General features: G+C 37.8%; 1 protein-coding gene across 3 annotated transcripts in view; it reads right to left on the bottom strand.

Moving 5' to 3' along the window:
* Positions 1 to 449: 449 nt before the first annotated feature.
* STRS1 (DEA(D/H)-box RNA helicase family protein) overlaps positions 450 to 18,106 on the bottom strand; it is a 30,298-nt gene continuing 12,641 nt past the window's right edge. For all 3 annotated transcript variants that reach the window (XM_088961149.1, XM_088961150.1, XM_088961151.1), the window contains exons 7-14: positions 16,443 to 16,528; positions 16,305 to 16,361; positions 16,131 to 16,198; positions 13,723 to 13,791; positions 13,521 to 13,614; positions 3,083 to 3,247; positions 2,876 to 2,968; positions 450 to 1,071 (exon numbers count right to left, since the gene is read on the bottom strand). In XM_088961149.1, coding sequence (XP_088817275.1) covers positions 976 to 1,071; positions 2,876 to 2,968; positions 3,083 to 3,247; positions 13,521 to 13,614; positions 13,723 to 13,791; positions 16,131 to 16,198; positions 16,305 to 16,361; positions 16,443 to 16,528 — 728 coding nt within the window. In that variant the 3' untranslated portion in view covers positions 450 to 975. The remainder of the gene's footprint in view (positions 1,072 to 2,875; positions 2,969 to 3,082; positions 3,248 to 13,520; positions 13,615 to 13,722; positions 13,792 to 16,130; positions 16,199 to 16,304; positions 16,362 to 16,442; positions 16,529 to 18,106) is intronic.

The raw sequence follows: 18,106 nt of genomic DNA, 5'->3' as shown, positions 1-18,106 counted from the left end.
TACCAATCATATCTTTTATTGTACCTACCATCATGTTCGACCAATCATTTCTTTTGTTGCAAAGTGCATTGGATGATAAACTTTGCCTTAATTTAAACCTATCTGAGATTTGGAATTTAAACAAATCTATTTTCCTATGCACAATATGCAGTTCATGTTTTAAATTTAATTTTTTATCATTTATGGAGAGAGATAAGATATTCCCAATGCACGGCTGCGGGTTGGTGTGAGATGCACTCAGTGAGGAGCAAATCTGAATTCGAACCGAACTTGAAATTATTAGTTTATTAAATTGAATTGGAAACTCAATTTAATATAAAAGTACAAAACCATAAAACGAATTTGGCACCAAGGTAACAGAGTGACGTGGTAGCAAGCCTATAACGCGCCTCATGATAAACAAGGCCTGTACCAAATGACCATCATTTTTCACTGCATGGAGCCTGGAATTTAGAATCCCCAGTCTTTCATTAAATGAGCATCACTACATCAGCATATGAGAAAGCATTACCACCCAGTGAAATCATAAGTTTTAACTATTCAAGTATTCCAGACTGATTCAAAAATGGACATTGCTGAATAAATACATACATTGTTTTATTACGACTGCTTACTGGTTACTGCTGGCTATAAAATGTTAAAAAATTAAGAAGTCAGACTGAAAAAACTACCCAAGAACCATGCTGCCATCATATACTATAGAGCTTGTAACAATTGGTCAGCCAGAAGAAAAACTGAACCATGAACTCATAGTTGTTGGACATTCACAACTCGAGTGCGTACCAGCATGTCACCTTCATGAAAAATTCCCTGTTCTGTTCACTCGTGTAGAACCTACCAAAATGAATCTCATCTCCAGAGTAGCACCATTGGAGATGTAATGACCAAACGAAGGCAGTGTGTCTCATTATATGGAAACCACTCATTGTTATCTGAAGAAAACTGTCCTAATGAAACTTTATTGTAATTCAGGAGTCAATCTTCCTCATCTGAATTGTCAAATTTAATCTTTGTGGATTTGGGGGCATCAGCTGCAATTTCTTTGAAGTGTGCACCATATAACTTGGATTCCTACAGTACAATATAAGGGACATCAGAGTAGCAAATAGATGGAGACTCAAGGTGGGATAGCATATATCCATCACCAAATTCATTCAGCAAATGCAAACATTGATAAAACCCAGCAGGAACAGGTTTACATCATTGGACTGTTTCAGAATGTTCAAAATATTTAGTGAGCTGTAAGTAATACATACACAAGTAGGTGATCGTGAATACATATGAAGCCCATACTTGAGGCATAAAATAAATCAACATGACAAATAAGAACACAATTCGATTTATCACAAGATTCAAGAGTTTTTACTCCCATAAAAGATGTTTATGAAAATTCCTGTTGTCTTGTGGCAATTTATCTAAATCTGATTCTAATTTGTATTTCTCAATAATTTTATTTTCTCTTCTTTTTTATTCCTTAAGATGTCAAGCCTACTTTCCACATACCATGATCATCATCATCTAAGCCTTTACAGTAACTCTGGCCAAGGATGAATTACCATTGTTGCCAGAACTGCAGTCTATCATGAAAAAGGAACATTGAGGAGCAAAGGTTTTCAATTTTGCAGCCTACCAACAGGAAGATTTGCCAAATGTCTTTTTTTTCATGTCGCTGATGGCCTAGCAAAACAATGGGGTGTTAAGAGCTCTTTTGGATTGCAATAACTCTTTACCTTGTTAATTTTTGTATCAGAAGAAGGATGTCCATGTCTTTTTTTCATGTAGCTTCATATATTTCCTCTTCGTTTTTTTTTATGAATTATTTCCTCTTCGTATATTGCTTCATATACACCTTAAGTTCAGTCTATAATACAGAATTGTCATTACTCAGAAGTGTAATATCTGTATTTTGGGATGTTTTAATGGTGTATGTATAAATTTTAAGATGATCTGTGATTTCTACCTTGTGATTGTGGAAAGGGCTTCTTAAGGATTTTACAAATAACATCTAGATAGAAAAGGACAAGGCTTGTAGAAAATATTTGCTTGGTACTATTTTTCAGAATTAGGAGTTAGGACACTGTCAAAACACAAAAATATAACCCATAAATCTTCTATAAAAGTTAGAAAACAAGATCACTAAATTTTTTTCCAGAACAGATATATCTAAACTTTATGTACTCAAAAAACAAACAAGTTATCTACTCAAAAAAATTCTACACAGGTTTAAAAGCATAGAAAAAATAACAATTAAAATTTATTTTGCTGGAACAGATAAATGTTGACATGCATGCATGTCTGCGGCCCATTTTTGTTGGTGTAACCCTTTGCCTATTAGAAAACAAGTAAGATTGCTCAGACATCTCAACTCCACCCTCCCCCACAAAAAGGGGAAAAAATCTGTTACACCCTTTTTATATCTTATTCATTGTATGGCATTTTTTCCCTTCGTATCTCTTCTAGGATTTACACTTCTGTCCATTCAGTAAGCAAACACACCTACATTTTTAGTCTATATATTACAGTGCTGATGTGTCAACAAAGAAAAATTATGAGAAAAATCATGTAGGTATGAGATGTCCCTATTTTAGTCAAGAAATTTTCTAGGGAATATAGCTAATTTGTGGTTTCTTGTCAAAACCAACATTACCCGTCCCTCCACTATTATTCCATCAAGTACACAAACCATGACTATAATCAACATATTTCAATAATACTTTTGGGTTAGAAATGTTTCCTTTTCTTTTTGTGCATAGTTCTAGGTTAACTAAGAATGATTTGCAAAAACAGGTCTGTGCTTACAAATCTGTTTCACTTTTTTTCACATTCAATTGATTTCCTAGTAAAATGGAAAAGAGGGAAATTGACAGATGCACACCTTTTTCTTAACATGAGTGCCAAACTTCATGAGGGCAGCAGGCACTATCTGCCCAGCTTCTCTGAGGACATTTACCAGCTCACCAGCAAGGCCCTGGAATGATACATATTAATTTGTATAAGAAAGCAAGTCAAAAACTCAAAATAAGTTCCAAATAGTATAAAATTGGAGTTAAAAACGAGAAGCTCAGCATAATTCAAATATCACCTTGTTTTCCTGCATGAAGAAGGTGTGAGCGACACCCTTCTTACCCGCCCGACCAGTCCTCCCTATCCTGTGGACATAATCCTCAGTAGTGAGAGGAAAGCTATAGTTGATCACCACCTCTACATCCGGAATATCCAATCCTCGAGCAGCTACATCAGTAGCAATCTGTAGGACATAATGGAATTAAAAAACACCATGATTTGATATGTACCAGCATGCTAACACAAAATCATTTCACGAGGACCAATCCACAAGGGAAATATATAGACCTCATAGACCCAAAATGATCAACAACAGCAACCAGAATCATATTAACGTAACATGCCCCAGCATCTCAGAAGGGATTGTGCTGAAGATAACAATGAACCAATGAACTAGACTGGCATTTTCAAGGTCTGTAATACATGCATATTCCCGAATTTATTTCCCTCTTTCTTTTGGTCAGTAACAAGTCAAAGAGAATCTATTAAATGATAAAGAAAATGCAAATGCAAAAAGAAACTTCATTTACTATACAAACTCATTATTCCCACCCCGCATTAGAAGGCCCACAGTATTTTTGGAGCAGTCTCTATACCACTAGCTGTGATATTTGGCACCCTAAGAAAAAATATTCACCCGAGGTTGGTGACCAAGCCTCCCTATGATGTATCTACCACCACTTGAGAACCCCCTCAAACTTCTAATCTGGTATATCCAAAGATGTATGCCACTTGCAGCCATTAAAGGAGCGATAAAGCTGCAAGACAATCAGAATGTTCTCTGCTTATAGAACACAATATGCCTGAAATATCTTCCCAACAGCTCCTCTAAATACACCCTGTAGAGAACACCGATGTGGGCCCCACCGCTATGGTCCCACTGTGTTCGTAGGGTAGAATGTGTTCTAGTCATCCTAGGGTTAACTGGTGGTCAATCTGTTATTTCAATTGTTATTTATTTCAGCTTTATTTTGTTCTATTTGTTATATAAATAGTAAGGGCAGATCTGTCCTTTCCATGTAATTAGCATAACCTATAAATACTAAATAGAGGTAGTGGCGGCAGAAAAATCAGATTCTGTCCTTCCTTTCAATTCTTGTATTCTACTGCTCTCTCTCTACTCTTTCTCCTCTCTTCTCTATACCTTTTCTCCTATTTTCGAACATGAAATCTATTAGGGTTCAAGGCTGATAGCAGTCTTGAACATCTACTTGGTATCAGAGCAAGGTTAGGATTTCTCATGTGAATCTAGTCCAGCCGGCCACATGAGAATCTCGTAGGGCTGGAAGCTGAGAAAGTAGAGTTCGTGGACTGATTCACGGTTGCAGAGTGTTGGTGATCAAGAAGAATCAGAGAAGGCTAGAGTTTGGGTAACCTTGGAAGGTAGCGAACAGCTTTTTCTTGTAAGTTGTTTATTTTCTAAGAGAAGTACTATCAGAGAGGATAGGTTGGACCTATCTGAAAAGGGTGGACGAACCACTCTAGGGTTTTCTCCCTTCTATTCTCTAGGGTTTTACAGCAAACCCTATTGTTGGGCCGAACTGCCTTAGGGTTCTTCTCTCCTACTCTAGGGTTTGAAAGTGATCTTGAGGCAAACCCTAATAAGCTTGCGGCAAGCCCTAATGTTAGGTTGAACCTTGCGATTTACCTGGAGCTCTCCTCAAGTTTTTTTTCAGCATTGATCAGCTTTTAGGGTTTCATATTAACCCTACTGCAAGTCTATCTGTACGGTACTGATTGGAATGTGCAACTGAAATGTGTTCTTTAAGGACTGATTAAAACTCCAAAATTCTGCTAAGCATATCAGACCTGCCTCCAAGCTGTTTTCAGATTTTTTGGGGGGTTTTCGGACACTTAAGGGGTGAGAACTGTACGGACTGTTGCTGTTGTGCTTGCTAGTTGGTTTAAGATCATCAGCTATACCTGTTTCATGCACATACCGTGAATACAGATTGGTTCTATACTGATTTTTTGTTGTGATTGATAGTCCAAGTGCTGTTCTTTGACTGTAATAACCCTAATTTTGAGACTATTGGTTCTTAACCGAAATTGAGTTTAAAAATCAGGTCGAAGGCAGTTTTGGGAACAGCAGCTATGTGATATGTGAGCATTGTAAGAAACCCAAATACACAGAAGAAACATCTTGGAAGCTGCATCCTCATTTGGCCCTGGCAAAGTTGAGAAGCAAGAAGGGTAATGCTCATGTGGCCATGGATACTGATTCAGCATCCTCGTCTAGCACAAGAGGCACATTCTTAGAGACCTTAGCTGTAGTGCGGGCTGCCCTTATACAGTTGGAAAAAGAAATTGGGAACTCAGCTCAGCCACTGTAGTCACCATTAGCCCCTGCAACATATGCTTTCGCACACTCAGGTACTTGATTCAGGTGCATCCGACCATATGACTAGCTTGCCTTCATTGTTTACCACTTATCATTTATCTTCTGGTAGGGATTAAGTATTTATTGTTGATGGCTCTCTTGTCCCCATTTCTGGCAAGGGTGACATCAAGCTATCGGATACCATCTCCTTGTCTTCTGTCTTACATGTTCCTAAGCTTGATGCTAACCTTCTTTCAGTCAGTAGTATTACCAAACACATGAACTGCTCAATAACTTTCTTCCCTGACCGGTGTGTTTTTCAGGACCTGAAGACGAAGAAGGTGATTGGGACTGGCCGTGAGACGAATGGGATCTATCTGCTCGGGGAAAGTTCTCACCAGGAAGAGTTGATGGATAAGAAGTCACTTGTTTCCCAGAGTGTGAGTTCGGTTATGCTTTGGCATAACCGATTGGGTCATTTGTCTTTTCAATCCTTAAAGAGTCAATTTCCTAATTTATTTAAGTATGTTGAGTTGTCCCAATTGCAACGTGAAAGTTGTGAGTTTGCTAAACATTGTAGAAACTCTTATTCATTGAGTAATAAAAGGAGTAATCATCCTTTTGATCTTGTGCATAGGGATGTTTGGGGGTCATATCACATCCCTTCTATGGGTGGGTACAAATATTTTTTGTTATTTGTTGATGACCATACCCGGTTTTCTTGGGTTTATCTTATGCGTTCACGAGATGAGGTTCTCGCCCTGACCCAAACCTTTCACCAAATGATCCTAACCCAAATTGATGCCATGATCAAAGTTCTTAGATCTGATAATGCAAAGGAATACTTTGCTAAGCCATTGGCATCTTACCTTCTTAATCATGGGGTTATCCACCAAAGCACTTGCCCCCATACACCTCAGCAGAATGGGGTTGCAGAAAGGAAGAATAGGCACATCTTGGAGGTGGCTAGAAGTATTATGTTTACCTCCAATGTCCCTATTCGCTTCTGGGGTGATGCTATCCTCACGGCAGTATATCTTATTAATCGGGTTCCTTCCCGGGTTCTTGATATGTCATATCCTTTTTCCCTTCTATACCCAGATGAGGAGTTGTTCACTGTTCCCCTTAAAACATTTGGTTGTACCTGTTTTGTTCAGCTTCTCGGACCTCATCATTCCAAGTTCGAACCAAAAGCCTCCAAATGCATTTTTCTTGGTTATGCACAAACTTAAAGGGGTTATTGCTGCTATGATCCTGTCTCGGGGAAAAGATTTGTCTCAATGGATGTCACTTTCTTTGAGGAGACACCCTATTATTCTCGGGTTTCTCCTCAGGGGGAGGGCAATGTAAGTTGGGATTTGGTCACTTTCTTCAGGGGGAAAGCAGTGCGAGTCGGGATTTGGGTCACTTTCTTCAGGGGGAGCGCAGTGAGGGTAGAGTTCATACTTTTGGGGCTATTCCCTTACCTATTCCATTGGGTAATGAAGGCTACCATAATGAGGGTGGTCAGAGGGATCAGGAGTTGAGGGTCTATCACAGGCGATGCAAGCAGGTTGATCCCGGTCATCAGCAGTCAAGGCCAGCTCCAATCTCTTTTGCAGCTCCAAGTCCAGATATTACAGTCCCAGGGCCCACAGAGACTTCTTCCAATGTTGCCACTCCACCTCCTCCAGATGACCTTGACCTTCCCATTGTCGTCCGTAAGTGGAAGCAGCATTGCACCACATCTACAGCCCACTGTATTTCCTAGTTTTTATCCTATGATCGCCTATCTCCCACCTCCAGGTCCTATCTTACTTCCGTTGCCAATGTCCCTATTCCAAGAACAGTGTAAAAAGCCCTATCCGTCCCGGAGTGGAAAGATGCAATGCAGGTTGAAATGGATGCCATGTTAAAAAATAACACCTGGGAGCTAATTGATCTGCCCAAAGGAAAGAAACCAGTTGGTTGCAGATGGGTATTTAATGTGAAGCACAATGCGGACGGCTCCAATGAGAGGTATAAAGCTCAGCTAGTTGCAAAAGGGTTCACCCAGACTTATGGTATAGATTAGTTGGAGACCTTTGCCCTGGTAGCCAAGATGACCACCATTCGAGTTCTATTATCTCTTGCAGCAAGCCACACTTGGCCTTTGTACCAAATGGGCGTTAAAAATGCTTTTTCTGAATGGAGACCTACAGGAAGAGGTTTACATGCAGTTGCCTCCTGGATTCTATGATACAGAGACAGGTAAGAAGGTCCGTCGGCTCAACAAAGCATTGTACGGTTTGAAGCAGTCACCTAGAGCTTGGTTCGATAGATTCAAACTAGCACTTGGGAAGTTCGGTTATGTACAGGCCCAGTCAGATATACCCTATTCATCAAGAGGGTAGAGTCTTCTCTGACACTACTTGCAATATACGTTGATGATATTGTGGTGACAGGAAATGATAGCCATGAGATTGAGTCCCTCAAACAGCTCCTTCATCAAGAGTTTGACGTGAAAGATCTTGGTGCATTTCGGTATTTTTTGGGTATTGAGGTTGCTAGATCTAAGCAGGGGATATTTGTCTCTTAGAGGAAATATGTCCTAGATCTGTTGGCGAAAACTGAAAAGTTAGGAGTCAAGCCTGCGGATACACCCATTGAACAGAACCACAGGATTAGTGCAGAGAGTGGAGAGCCTCTTGAAGACAAGGTTATATTCCAGCGATTAGTGGGAAAGCTGCTATATCTCTGCCTCACTCAGCTAGATATCAGTTATGCAGTTAGTGTTGTCAGCCAGTACATGCATTCTCCTAGGACCATACATCTTCTTGCAACAAAAAGAATATTAGCATACTTGAAGAGATGCCCGGGTTAGGGTATACTGTTCAAGAATAATAATCACATGAAGGTGAAGGTCTATGCAGATGCCGATTGGGCTGGGAGTGTTGATGACAGAAGGTCTACCTCTGGATATTGTGCCCTAGTGGGAGGTAACCTTGTCTCTTGGAGGAGTAAAAAACAGAGTGTTGTCTACTGATCCAGTGCTGAAGCTGAATACAGGTCAATGGCTAACGGAGTGGCTGAAATCCTATGGCTGAGATCACTACTTGAAGAGTTGGGTATTCAGTATGAGAAGCCCCTGATGTTGTATTGTGATAATCAAGCGGCTATTAATCTAGCACACAACCCGGTGCAGCATGACAGAACTAAACATATTGAAGTTGATAGACATTTTGTACGAGAGAGGGTCTCATCACAAGAAGTGTGTCTCCCGTACATCACATCCAACATGCAGCTCGCAGATATCCTCACCAAAGATGTACCAAGGAAGAAATTATAGGCAGATCTATCCAAATTGGGAATGATAAACATTTATTCCCAACTTGAGGGGGAGTGTAGAGAACACTGATGTGGGCCCCACAGCTATGGTTCCACTATGTTCGTAGGGTAGAATGTGTTCTAGTCATCCTAGGGTCAACTGGTGGTCAATCTGTTATTTCAGTTGTTATTTATTTCAGCTTTATTTTGTTATATTTGTTATATAAATACTAAGGGCAGATCTGTCCTTTCCATGTAATTAGCATAACCTATAAATACTAAATAGAAGTGGAGGCGGCAGAACATTCAGATTCTATCCTTCCTTTCAATTCTTGTGTTCTACTGCTCTCTCTCTACTCTTTCTCCTCTCTCCTCTATACCTTTTCTCCTATTTTCGAACCTGAAATCTAATAGGGTTCAAGGCTGATAGCAATCTTGAACATCTACTCACCCCAATGCCCAAAGGGACCCAGATTTCCTGGGGAGCAATATCATCAGTGCTGACATTTCTGAATTCCTTCCAAGCAAGAAACCAATACATGATCCTAACAGTGGTTAACCAATATTTTAAAGATTGTTATTTGTCAGAGAACATCCAGATTCATTTAGAGATGGGCTGGAAGGAAACTAAGATCCCTTTAGAAAGAGCATTGTCTTTTGTAACAGAACATTGTTTCTTCTACCTCTATCTCTCCCCCCTCACATTTCTCGCAACTTCAGCTTCCATATGATGCAGAGAGAATTTGAAAATATCAAAACATTTTCCCTTGGGGATTGTCTCAGGGATGTCTTCCTTGAGCCCTCCAGAACCAATACCATTACTGATTCTAGGACACCAAGAGCAATTTCTCTGTATATTGCCCACAGGATTTTGCTCCTCTAGCTATCCCATGTAACTTTATTGGGAGAAACCCTATTCACCATAAAAAAGGGAACTCTGATGAGAACATGTTCACTCGAAAGTCCTCTGATATGCTCCATAGACTTGGAAGTTCCCCCTCCCCCTCATGTGCTTCCTGTTTAAGGTAGATGGTGAGTCAGTTAATCACTCGTTCATTTGCCCACTATGCTACTGGTATTTGGAAGCACACTTTAATCGTTTTGGGCCACATTTGAACCTTCTACAGATTTGCTTTGGGAGTGGCAGCTTCTTAGCTCCTTGCAATCAAGTGGAGGCGTGCCTTAGTAGCTGTCCTTTGAAGCATATGAGATCCATAATCTCCCATAACAGGTCTAACCCAAAGAACTTTTCACTGTTATACTGGGGTTCTAAATTTTTATGTTGGACAAGTTCAAAGATTTCTCCATAGACACTAGTTAGATGATATTGTTTTGTCCTCTACTCACAGACACTAGGGTCATCAAATCAAATTTAATGGGTGTTCTGCTAAGTACTAAACCCCTCTAGCATAGGAAGTTCATTTAGCAATGAAAGAGTTGGATTTTATTCATGTACTTACAAGTTACAACAATTATTCCATCAAGGCAAAGATTGGTGATTCTATAGATGCTCAAGCTCATGCATTCTTTGAATTATGGCACTGAGTTGGAGGGCGATGCCCAAGTCATAACTGAATGCCTGAGAGATGATTATATTGGTTCTTAAACCCTGAAACATCCTATCAGGAAAGCAAGAGCACTAGCACCAGAGTAAAGATCTCACCTAGAAGAATTTCTAAATCAGCTAGCTCTTTAGTGGATAGTTCTGCAGGGCAGCAGTTTATAAACCCTTCCTATATTGGAGTTCTGATGTAGAATGCAAGTTTTAAAATCTCCCAATTTATTGGCCCATATTGGCTGATACATACATATCATTCCAACAAGGGACCGATACACGGAACATGTAGAAATCACTTGTTCCATTTCTTTTCACATGTATCATTCCGACACGGGCCCAGATTGGGCAGTTTGTGGCTGTATCGACTGATAGGGTCCAATACAAGCTGATATTCTAAACATACCAACCAATACTTCCCTCTCAATAATGTTTCGTTAATTTCTCCATTTAAGACAAGTTTTGATATTTGAATTTGGATTTTAGCATCTAAGTTGATTTCTCTCTCTAATTAACCTTTCTCCACTCCTAATTTTTCATTAATTAATTCTTTCTCATTAACCTTTCTATTTAAGGACTCCTACATTGAAGGGAATTACTCCATTTCTCAATTCTCTCTCATTAATTATTCCTACATTTAAGACAAGTTTTCACACACCATTGATTTTTAGTATAAAAACTATAAGTAGGCAATAGGAAGATTTGAACCTTGATCATTAGGTTGTAATGACCATAAGGCCAGTACTATGCCATACCCCATTTGCTTGCTATAATGATATGGATTTTGATTTTTAAGTAAACTTTCTCTTCTTTGTGGATGTCTGTCAATAAATGCTAAAATTGTTATATATTAATAAATATTATGATAAATTATATCGACTTGCTGAAAATTAAGGTATATGTGTACATCTCTTTAGTTCCTCCATCATTTTTCAATGTTTACCAATTGTGTCCCAATACCTCACACTTATTATAAACCATAAGAAGTATGATTTTTTCTGTTTAAATAACTTATTTATAATCCTATAAAACTTGTATTTGTTGTTATTAATATAGGGCCCGTTTGGCAAGTCTTTTTGAGAAGATATTCTCGTAGCTCTGACAATCAATAGACGCATTGAGCTTTTGACATAAGATCTGGGCAGCCCGAAGACCATTTGGCAGATGCGCATCTTTCTGTGCGTTGTTTCAGGTTTTCCGCGTGAGATTAAAACGCAGAAGACACGGGAATCATCATTTGGAGCTTTCCGAAATCAGCCCAAAAAGGGCTTCCCCCATCTTTTTGGCACCCCGTCTTTTGGCTGCAAGATCTTCCGCGTGCCAAACGGGAATAGACCGATTTTCGGTTTTCTCGGCTTGTAAGCAGCCGAAAGACCGCGTGGAAAGACGTGCCAAATGGGGCCATAGTTGTTAGGATTTATTTGACTTACCTAGAAAATCGATGCATATCCTGATGCTTCATTCATATCCATGCATATCCAAAGCACTATCCTAATCAGTGTTACAAAAGAGCAAGGGAAATTTGCACCCAAGGCACTAGGTGCAAGGTGAGGTGAGTGCCTTTTCGAGCAAGGTGCAAAAATATTAAAAAAGCAGAACATGTAAAGCGTATTCAAATTACAAATTAAAAATAATATCAAACATATAAAACATTTTCAAGCATGTAAAACCCATAATCTCTTTTTTTTCTTCAATCGCATTACTTCAAATAGCTAATGTGATGTAAAATATCTTGCACTCTTGATTCTACGAGTCATTTTTGTACTAAGCCACTTAAGGCAAGCCTGAAGAAGTCCATGTTAGGGTCTTAAATTCTTAATCCTTACACAATAAAAATGATTTCATTATTTTAATTGCCTTTTAAGAAGACATTTTATTAGGATCAATGAATGAACATTAGCAAATAGGGGATGAAGCGCAAGGCACACCAAGTGCCCGCCTTTTGAAAGTGTTGCACCTGAGGCCTATGCAAGGCGCATACCTTAAAATGCACCTCGTCTGAGCGCCTAAGTATGCCTTTTAAATCACTGAACCTAATACATCTCTTAAAATTGACTTTCCAATATACCTTGTGTTTCCAATACTTTGAAGCTTGGTAGAATGGCAAGAGAATTTTCTCTAACATGGAGCATGAGGGGTATGGCAACATTAGGGATCTAGGAAAAAGGAGTGGCTTTGATTCAGGAAGTTCAAAAGAAAGTGGCTGACAATGAGTTGCAAAACAATAAGCATTCATCCACCATTGCCTGATAAAACGCTTCAATTCAAACTACCATGATTCTGCGACCATAGAAGAATGGTTGACCGTTTACTTATAAAAAAAGAATGGTTGACTGTTGAACGGCTTTGTCAGATTGAAGCCTATTGTAAGGAGCTTTGGCCCAGGTCATTCAACAGGGTCAAAGTGGCCACCGATGGAGTTGTAGAACATGAAGCAATCCTCCACCAGCTGCCTGGTCAAATGCTTCAATTCAGACCAGTAAAAAAAGCATCAACTAGCAACTGATTAGTCAGTCGAGGGCCAGACTGACCGCATAACTAACTAGTCAGTCAATACTCGTGATGCAGCAGCCTAAGATCAAGGTTCAAAGTATTAGAAACACAAAGTGTATCAATAAGGCAGTTTTTAAAAAACATATCCAGATACACCTTGGATACACATGGATACAGACAAAAAATCAAGATACACATGGAAACACAATAGATACTTCAATAATTATGTTCTACAATGTTAGAATTGTTTTTTGATTGAGGCTGCTGAGTCACGTTGAAAATGGATAAGCACAGCCTCAAAAACAATGAATAGATGCCCCAATTTAAGATTAATTTTGAAACCATATGTCAATTGCATGAAAAGAGTAATTGAATATGGAAAGCTTTTACAATGATATCCTCTATATACATTTGAGACTAAAATAAGATGAGCATCAAGCCATCTAGGAAGGTTCCAATCAAAAGATGTTTTGTCATATTCACATGACTAAAGTTGCCATCCTACAAAATGAAAATATCCAAGCATTTACACTGATATCCTGTATATACATTTGAGACTAGAATAAAATGTGCATCAAACCATCGGGAAAGGTTCTAATCAGAAGATATTTTGTCATATTCACATGACTAAAGACTACTATGCTCCCAAATGAAAATATCCAAGTGTGAATAAGTGATATCAATAATACCAGTAACAGCTACATCAGTACTATCAACAATATCCAAGCATATCAATTTTGGTGTCCACTGTGTGCTTAGCATAACAGTTACATCAGTATCATATTAATCTACAATTGTACTTACCATCAGCGGACAGGTTCCCTCCTTGAATAATGAAAGTGCCTTCGTACGGTCATGTTGAGCTTTGTCACCATGTACAGAAACAACTTTCCATCCCCTATAAGTCATAACATATTGCATCAATAAATGGGTTCAGCACCATCTATTCTACAACTAAAAATTTGCTTAACTTGGCTGTGACAGGGTAAATAATATGAGGAATTACCTTCTTTGAAGCATATTTTCAACACGAACTGCTTCCTTCTTGTACAAGACAAAAACTAATACCCTGTTCCTGTTCAAAAATATACTTTCTGAATCAAAAGAATAGGGCATAGTCACCTTAAATGCTGATCAGAAAGAAATTATCCACTAAAACAACATTGTACATGTCAGCAGTATACTTTTTTCTGGTTTCTTTGAGTTTTTTCACTTTTTTTTTTTTGCTCTACAAATGAATAAAACCATTAATCCATGTCAGTATCAGCGCCATACAAGAGCATCTTAAGAAGTTTCATTTTCCAATGTCCAGCTCAGCGTTCACTCTCTTTCCTTCCCCATCCCTTCTAAATTTTTTGCTTTTTTATTTTTTAATTCTTTTAGAAAATGTAGTTGAACACATCAGTCTGGTAACCATGAGCATCTCTTTGAGTGCACTGTCTCAAGAGATGCATCCCACCATTACTACTGTACATAGATGTTTTGTTTTCAATAAGCTTTACCATGCTTGAAATACTTGGGCAACAGATCCTTGCAAACTCTGGTGATGAAACCATTCTGTCTTTCTCTTTCCAGGAAAAAAAGAAGTGTTTATAATAAAAGTCTAAAACATTTCTATCATTTAGTATATATCCTTGATCACTTCAGCAATGAATAGATCCTTGGCCACAGAAGCATCAAGGGAAAAGGACAATGAAATCATTCTGTCTTTCCAGGAAGTAAAGAAATGGTCCTGACTCCTTATATCTTCATGTTCCTGTGTGGTTTCTAAATGACATTTTCTTTTCTATATTTTGTTTGATCTTTGATTTGGTGCTTCCCTTTTCTATGATTTTTCTTGTAATTAATTAGGTATTTGAATGCTACTCACTCCAACAGAGTATGGATGAATGCATAAAAGGTGATGAGGAAAAAGTGATGACTATGTAAAGCAGTTAATTGAGCTCCTGAAGGTGGCTTGCCAAGAGAAAGAAATCAATAGATTGGTTGCAGAGACTACATAACAACAGCATGCCTTCAAGTCCAACTCAAATCTGCACTGCTATTCCATGTATTCAACCTGAGAGTTCTTATTTGCAACCAAAGAAGGCAAAATCAACCATTACTGAATTTTTTAGCCTCTCTGAAACATTCAATCACCACTCCCATGTTGATTCCTTCCTTGATGTAGTTTCATTGCCTGAGCTCTCAACCATGAATATTGCTCATTCAAGTAACATAGGAGTGCAACATCATCTCTTTGTCCAATAACCGGAGAATGTATGTTCATCCCTATGGCATGGTATCAGCAGGAAATGGTATCATGTCTTCAGGATTAACAGCTGTCAGGCTTTGCTGGTAATTGATAGTCTGGTCAAAGGAAAGAAATTTCCCAAACAGGAGACGCTTGTAGGCCGTAATGTAAGCAGAACTATTGCTTAAAACACTTCTCATGGCAGCTCCGCTACCTAGAGGCAAAAATCCTCCTTGCAGCCCATCAATATTCCACCCATTTCTATTAAACAGTGTCATCCCAAAACAACTAGTTGGGACCCAGTCCAATTATCCCATATGCCAACCAAAATTACACTGTTCAAAGTTGTCTTTATACATTGATGTCAGCTCAGATCTGCACTACCTCCACATTGAGTGTTCCAAGCAGTTCTGTTTCATGTCTTAATAAGGCACTGCTATTCACTGGCATTCGTTGGGATTCCATGGTATGGAATACTTTTTTGTTTCTGGATTTCAATGAGATAATATGGATGACTTCCATACAATTTGTTCTTCTTTGTAGACCTGTAGGGAGTGTTTGATTGAAAGAAAGCAAGGCAGGGGAAGGCTTTCTGCTGTTTTGATTAAATAATGGAAATGGCAGGGAAGTTTCCAGTTTGATCAGAGAGAGAAAATAAATAGAACTTTTTATTTTGTTTTCCGAAAACACGTCTAGGTCTTATATAAATTTGCTGCTACCAACCTTGCCATGGGTTGCAGGTAAAGAGATCCACAGGATGGACGCACATAAAAGTTGCAAAATTGGCAACTGTAGAAGTTAAATTTTACAATTATTTAATAAATTTTTAAAATTAATTTGTTAATAAAAATAAATTAAATTTATTAATGAAATTAACAAAATTAATAAAAATGAAATTCATGTTATTAATAAAATTAATAATTAATAAAAACTAAATTTTCAATTTTAATGAAATTTAATAAGAAATTTAATTTTTAAAATTATTCAATCAATAATTTCAAATCAACTAACAAATAAAAATGAAATAAATGTTATTAAGATTAATTAATTAATAAAAATAAATTTTATTAATAAAACTATTAAAAATAATAAATTGATTTGGAAATAATTACTAAGAATTAATAAAATTATTTTTAATGTTAATTAGTTAAAAGATGTAACAGTTGAGGGAGGAAGCATACCTTTGGAATTTGTGGTATTTTTCTAGCAAGGAAACCAAACGTGCATCTCGTGAGCGGTCATCCAAAACCTACAAATCAGATAGAGATCATACTTGATCACCTAAAAGACAATAAAGGAAAACTTATAATAATTAAGGTGCATCAAGAGTTGTCTAATCTCAGAATGAAACATACCTCTACAATTTGCATAACATCATGGTTTGCTGCTAAATCCTCCGAACCCACAACAACCTGTAAAGACTCAAGTTGTTTGTGCAAACAAACGTGAACATGAATTCTTGAAAGGATCAAATTATAAACCAGGAACTATACCTTAACAGGATTTGGATCCATAAACTCTTGAGCTAACTGATGAACAGAAAGGGGCCATGTTGCACTGAACATTACCATTTGACGCACTGCAAGTTAAACTATGCCAACTCATGGAACAAATTTGGAACACAAATAGGCTAATATGAATTAAAAATTTTCTGGCTTGAAAATATCTCTAATTACAAGTCCGTAAGAGAACTTGAGGATAAATTTCCAAAGAGACATAATTTTGTGAAATTATACTGACGGTAGTACTCAAGGGGAGATATGAAGCACATGAAACAGTTTGGATGCAGAAGTAAGACTAAAAGTTTCTCAATGCAACCATCTCTAAAGCTGTATGAAATAAATTTTTACACTTTAAACATAAAAGAAAATACAGAAAGGCTTTTCCAGTCAGATTGACATATTCATTTTTTCGCTAAATTACTTATCAGGAGAGTGCCAGTACAAGTTAGAAAGGTTCAGAAAAATGTACCAAAAATACCTATTAGTCGGTATAGTTTGTGAGCTGATGGAACAGACATGTCGGTTGGTTTAACACCAATATTCACCAACTAACTAGATCCTCTGCCAAAATATATATTATTTTTTCTTTTTTGGTAATTAATATTCTATTGGGAGAAGAAAGGAAACAATCTTGTGGGAATAACTCCCATGAAAGTTTCATATGAATATAGCAGCACTAGTAATAGGAAATTATCATCTCCAAATCCATTGAGTATTACAAATCATCATAGTACATTCACAATAATATAAAGTTCAAAATGTGCTGCTATATATATATATATATATTGTGGGAATAACTCCCATGAAAGTTTCATATGAATATAGCAGCACTAGTAATAGGAAATTATCATCTCCAAATCCATTGAGTATTACAAATCATCATAGTACATTCACAATAATATAAAGTTCAAAATGTGCTGCTATATATATATATATATAGCAGCACATTTTGAACTTTATATATATAGGGGTAGGCCACAAATCTTTAGGTGGGAGGGAGGGAGGGAGGGAGGGAGGGAGAGAGAGAGAGAGAGAGAGAGAGAGAGAGAGAGAATATTGGACAACCCTCTGATCTAACAGCAACCCCTAAAGGTGAACTACTGAAAAGACAACGAAAAAAAAGAAGGAACAAATCATCCACCATCACTACAGTGCTGAAATCATAGGACCATAATATAAGAGTTCACACTATTTTTGTTTCTCACTCCTAGCTCCTGATAGTTCAGCATCTCCCAGCAAACATCAATCAAGATTTAACATGATAGACTTCCCTTGGCAAGGGGGAATTCACTAGACTATCTCTGCTCTTCAAGGAATAGACCTAGCCACAGTTAACCACTCTAGTAATCAAATCCAAAGACGCTTCTCCACATACCTCCATAGTATGAACCTAATGGATTTACTCGAGTACAGATCAAACCAATCACTAGTCTGGCCTTTTCTTATTAATAATTAAGCTTTCATTAAATGTGATAAAAGAATGCTGTAGAATTTTTGTGTCTAGCAACCCTGTTGGCAGGCAAATGGATTTACCCAAGTAGTGATCAAATCAAATCTGAAGGCATTCAAATATTGAGTAGTTGATCAAATCGATCACTAGAAGAGAGATATAAGATGCCAGTGACAAATAATAATGCCATTGAAGATGCAGAAGG

The sequence above is a fragment of the Nelumbo lutea genome, chromosome 1 (genome assembly GCF_056320005.1).
Source record: "Nelumbo lutea isolate HS-2025 chromosome 1, American lotus-T2T, whole genome shotgun sequence".
Lineage (NCBI taxonomy): Eukaryota > Viridiplantae > Streptophyta > Magnoliopsida > Proteales > Nelumbonaceae > Nelumbo > Nelumbo lutea.
This window is presented reverse-complemented; position numbering and strand designations above follow the sequence as displayed.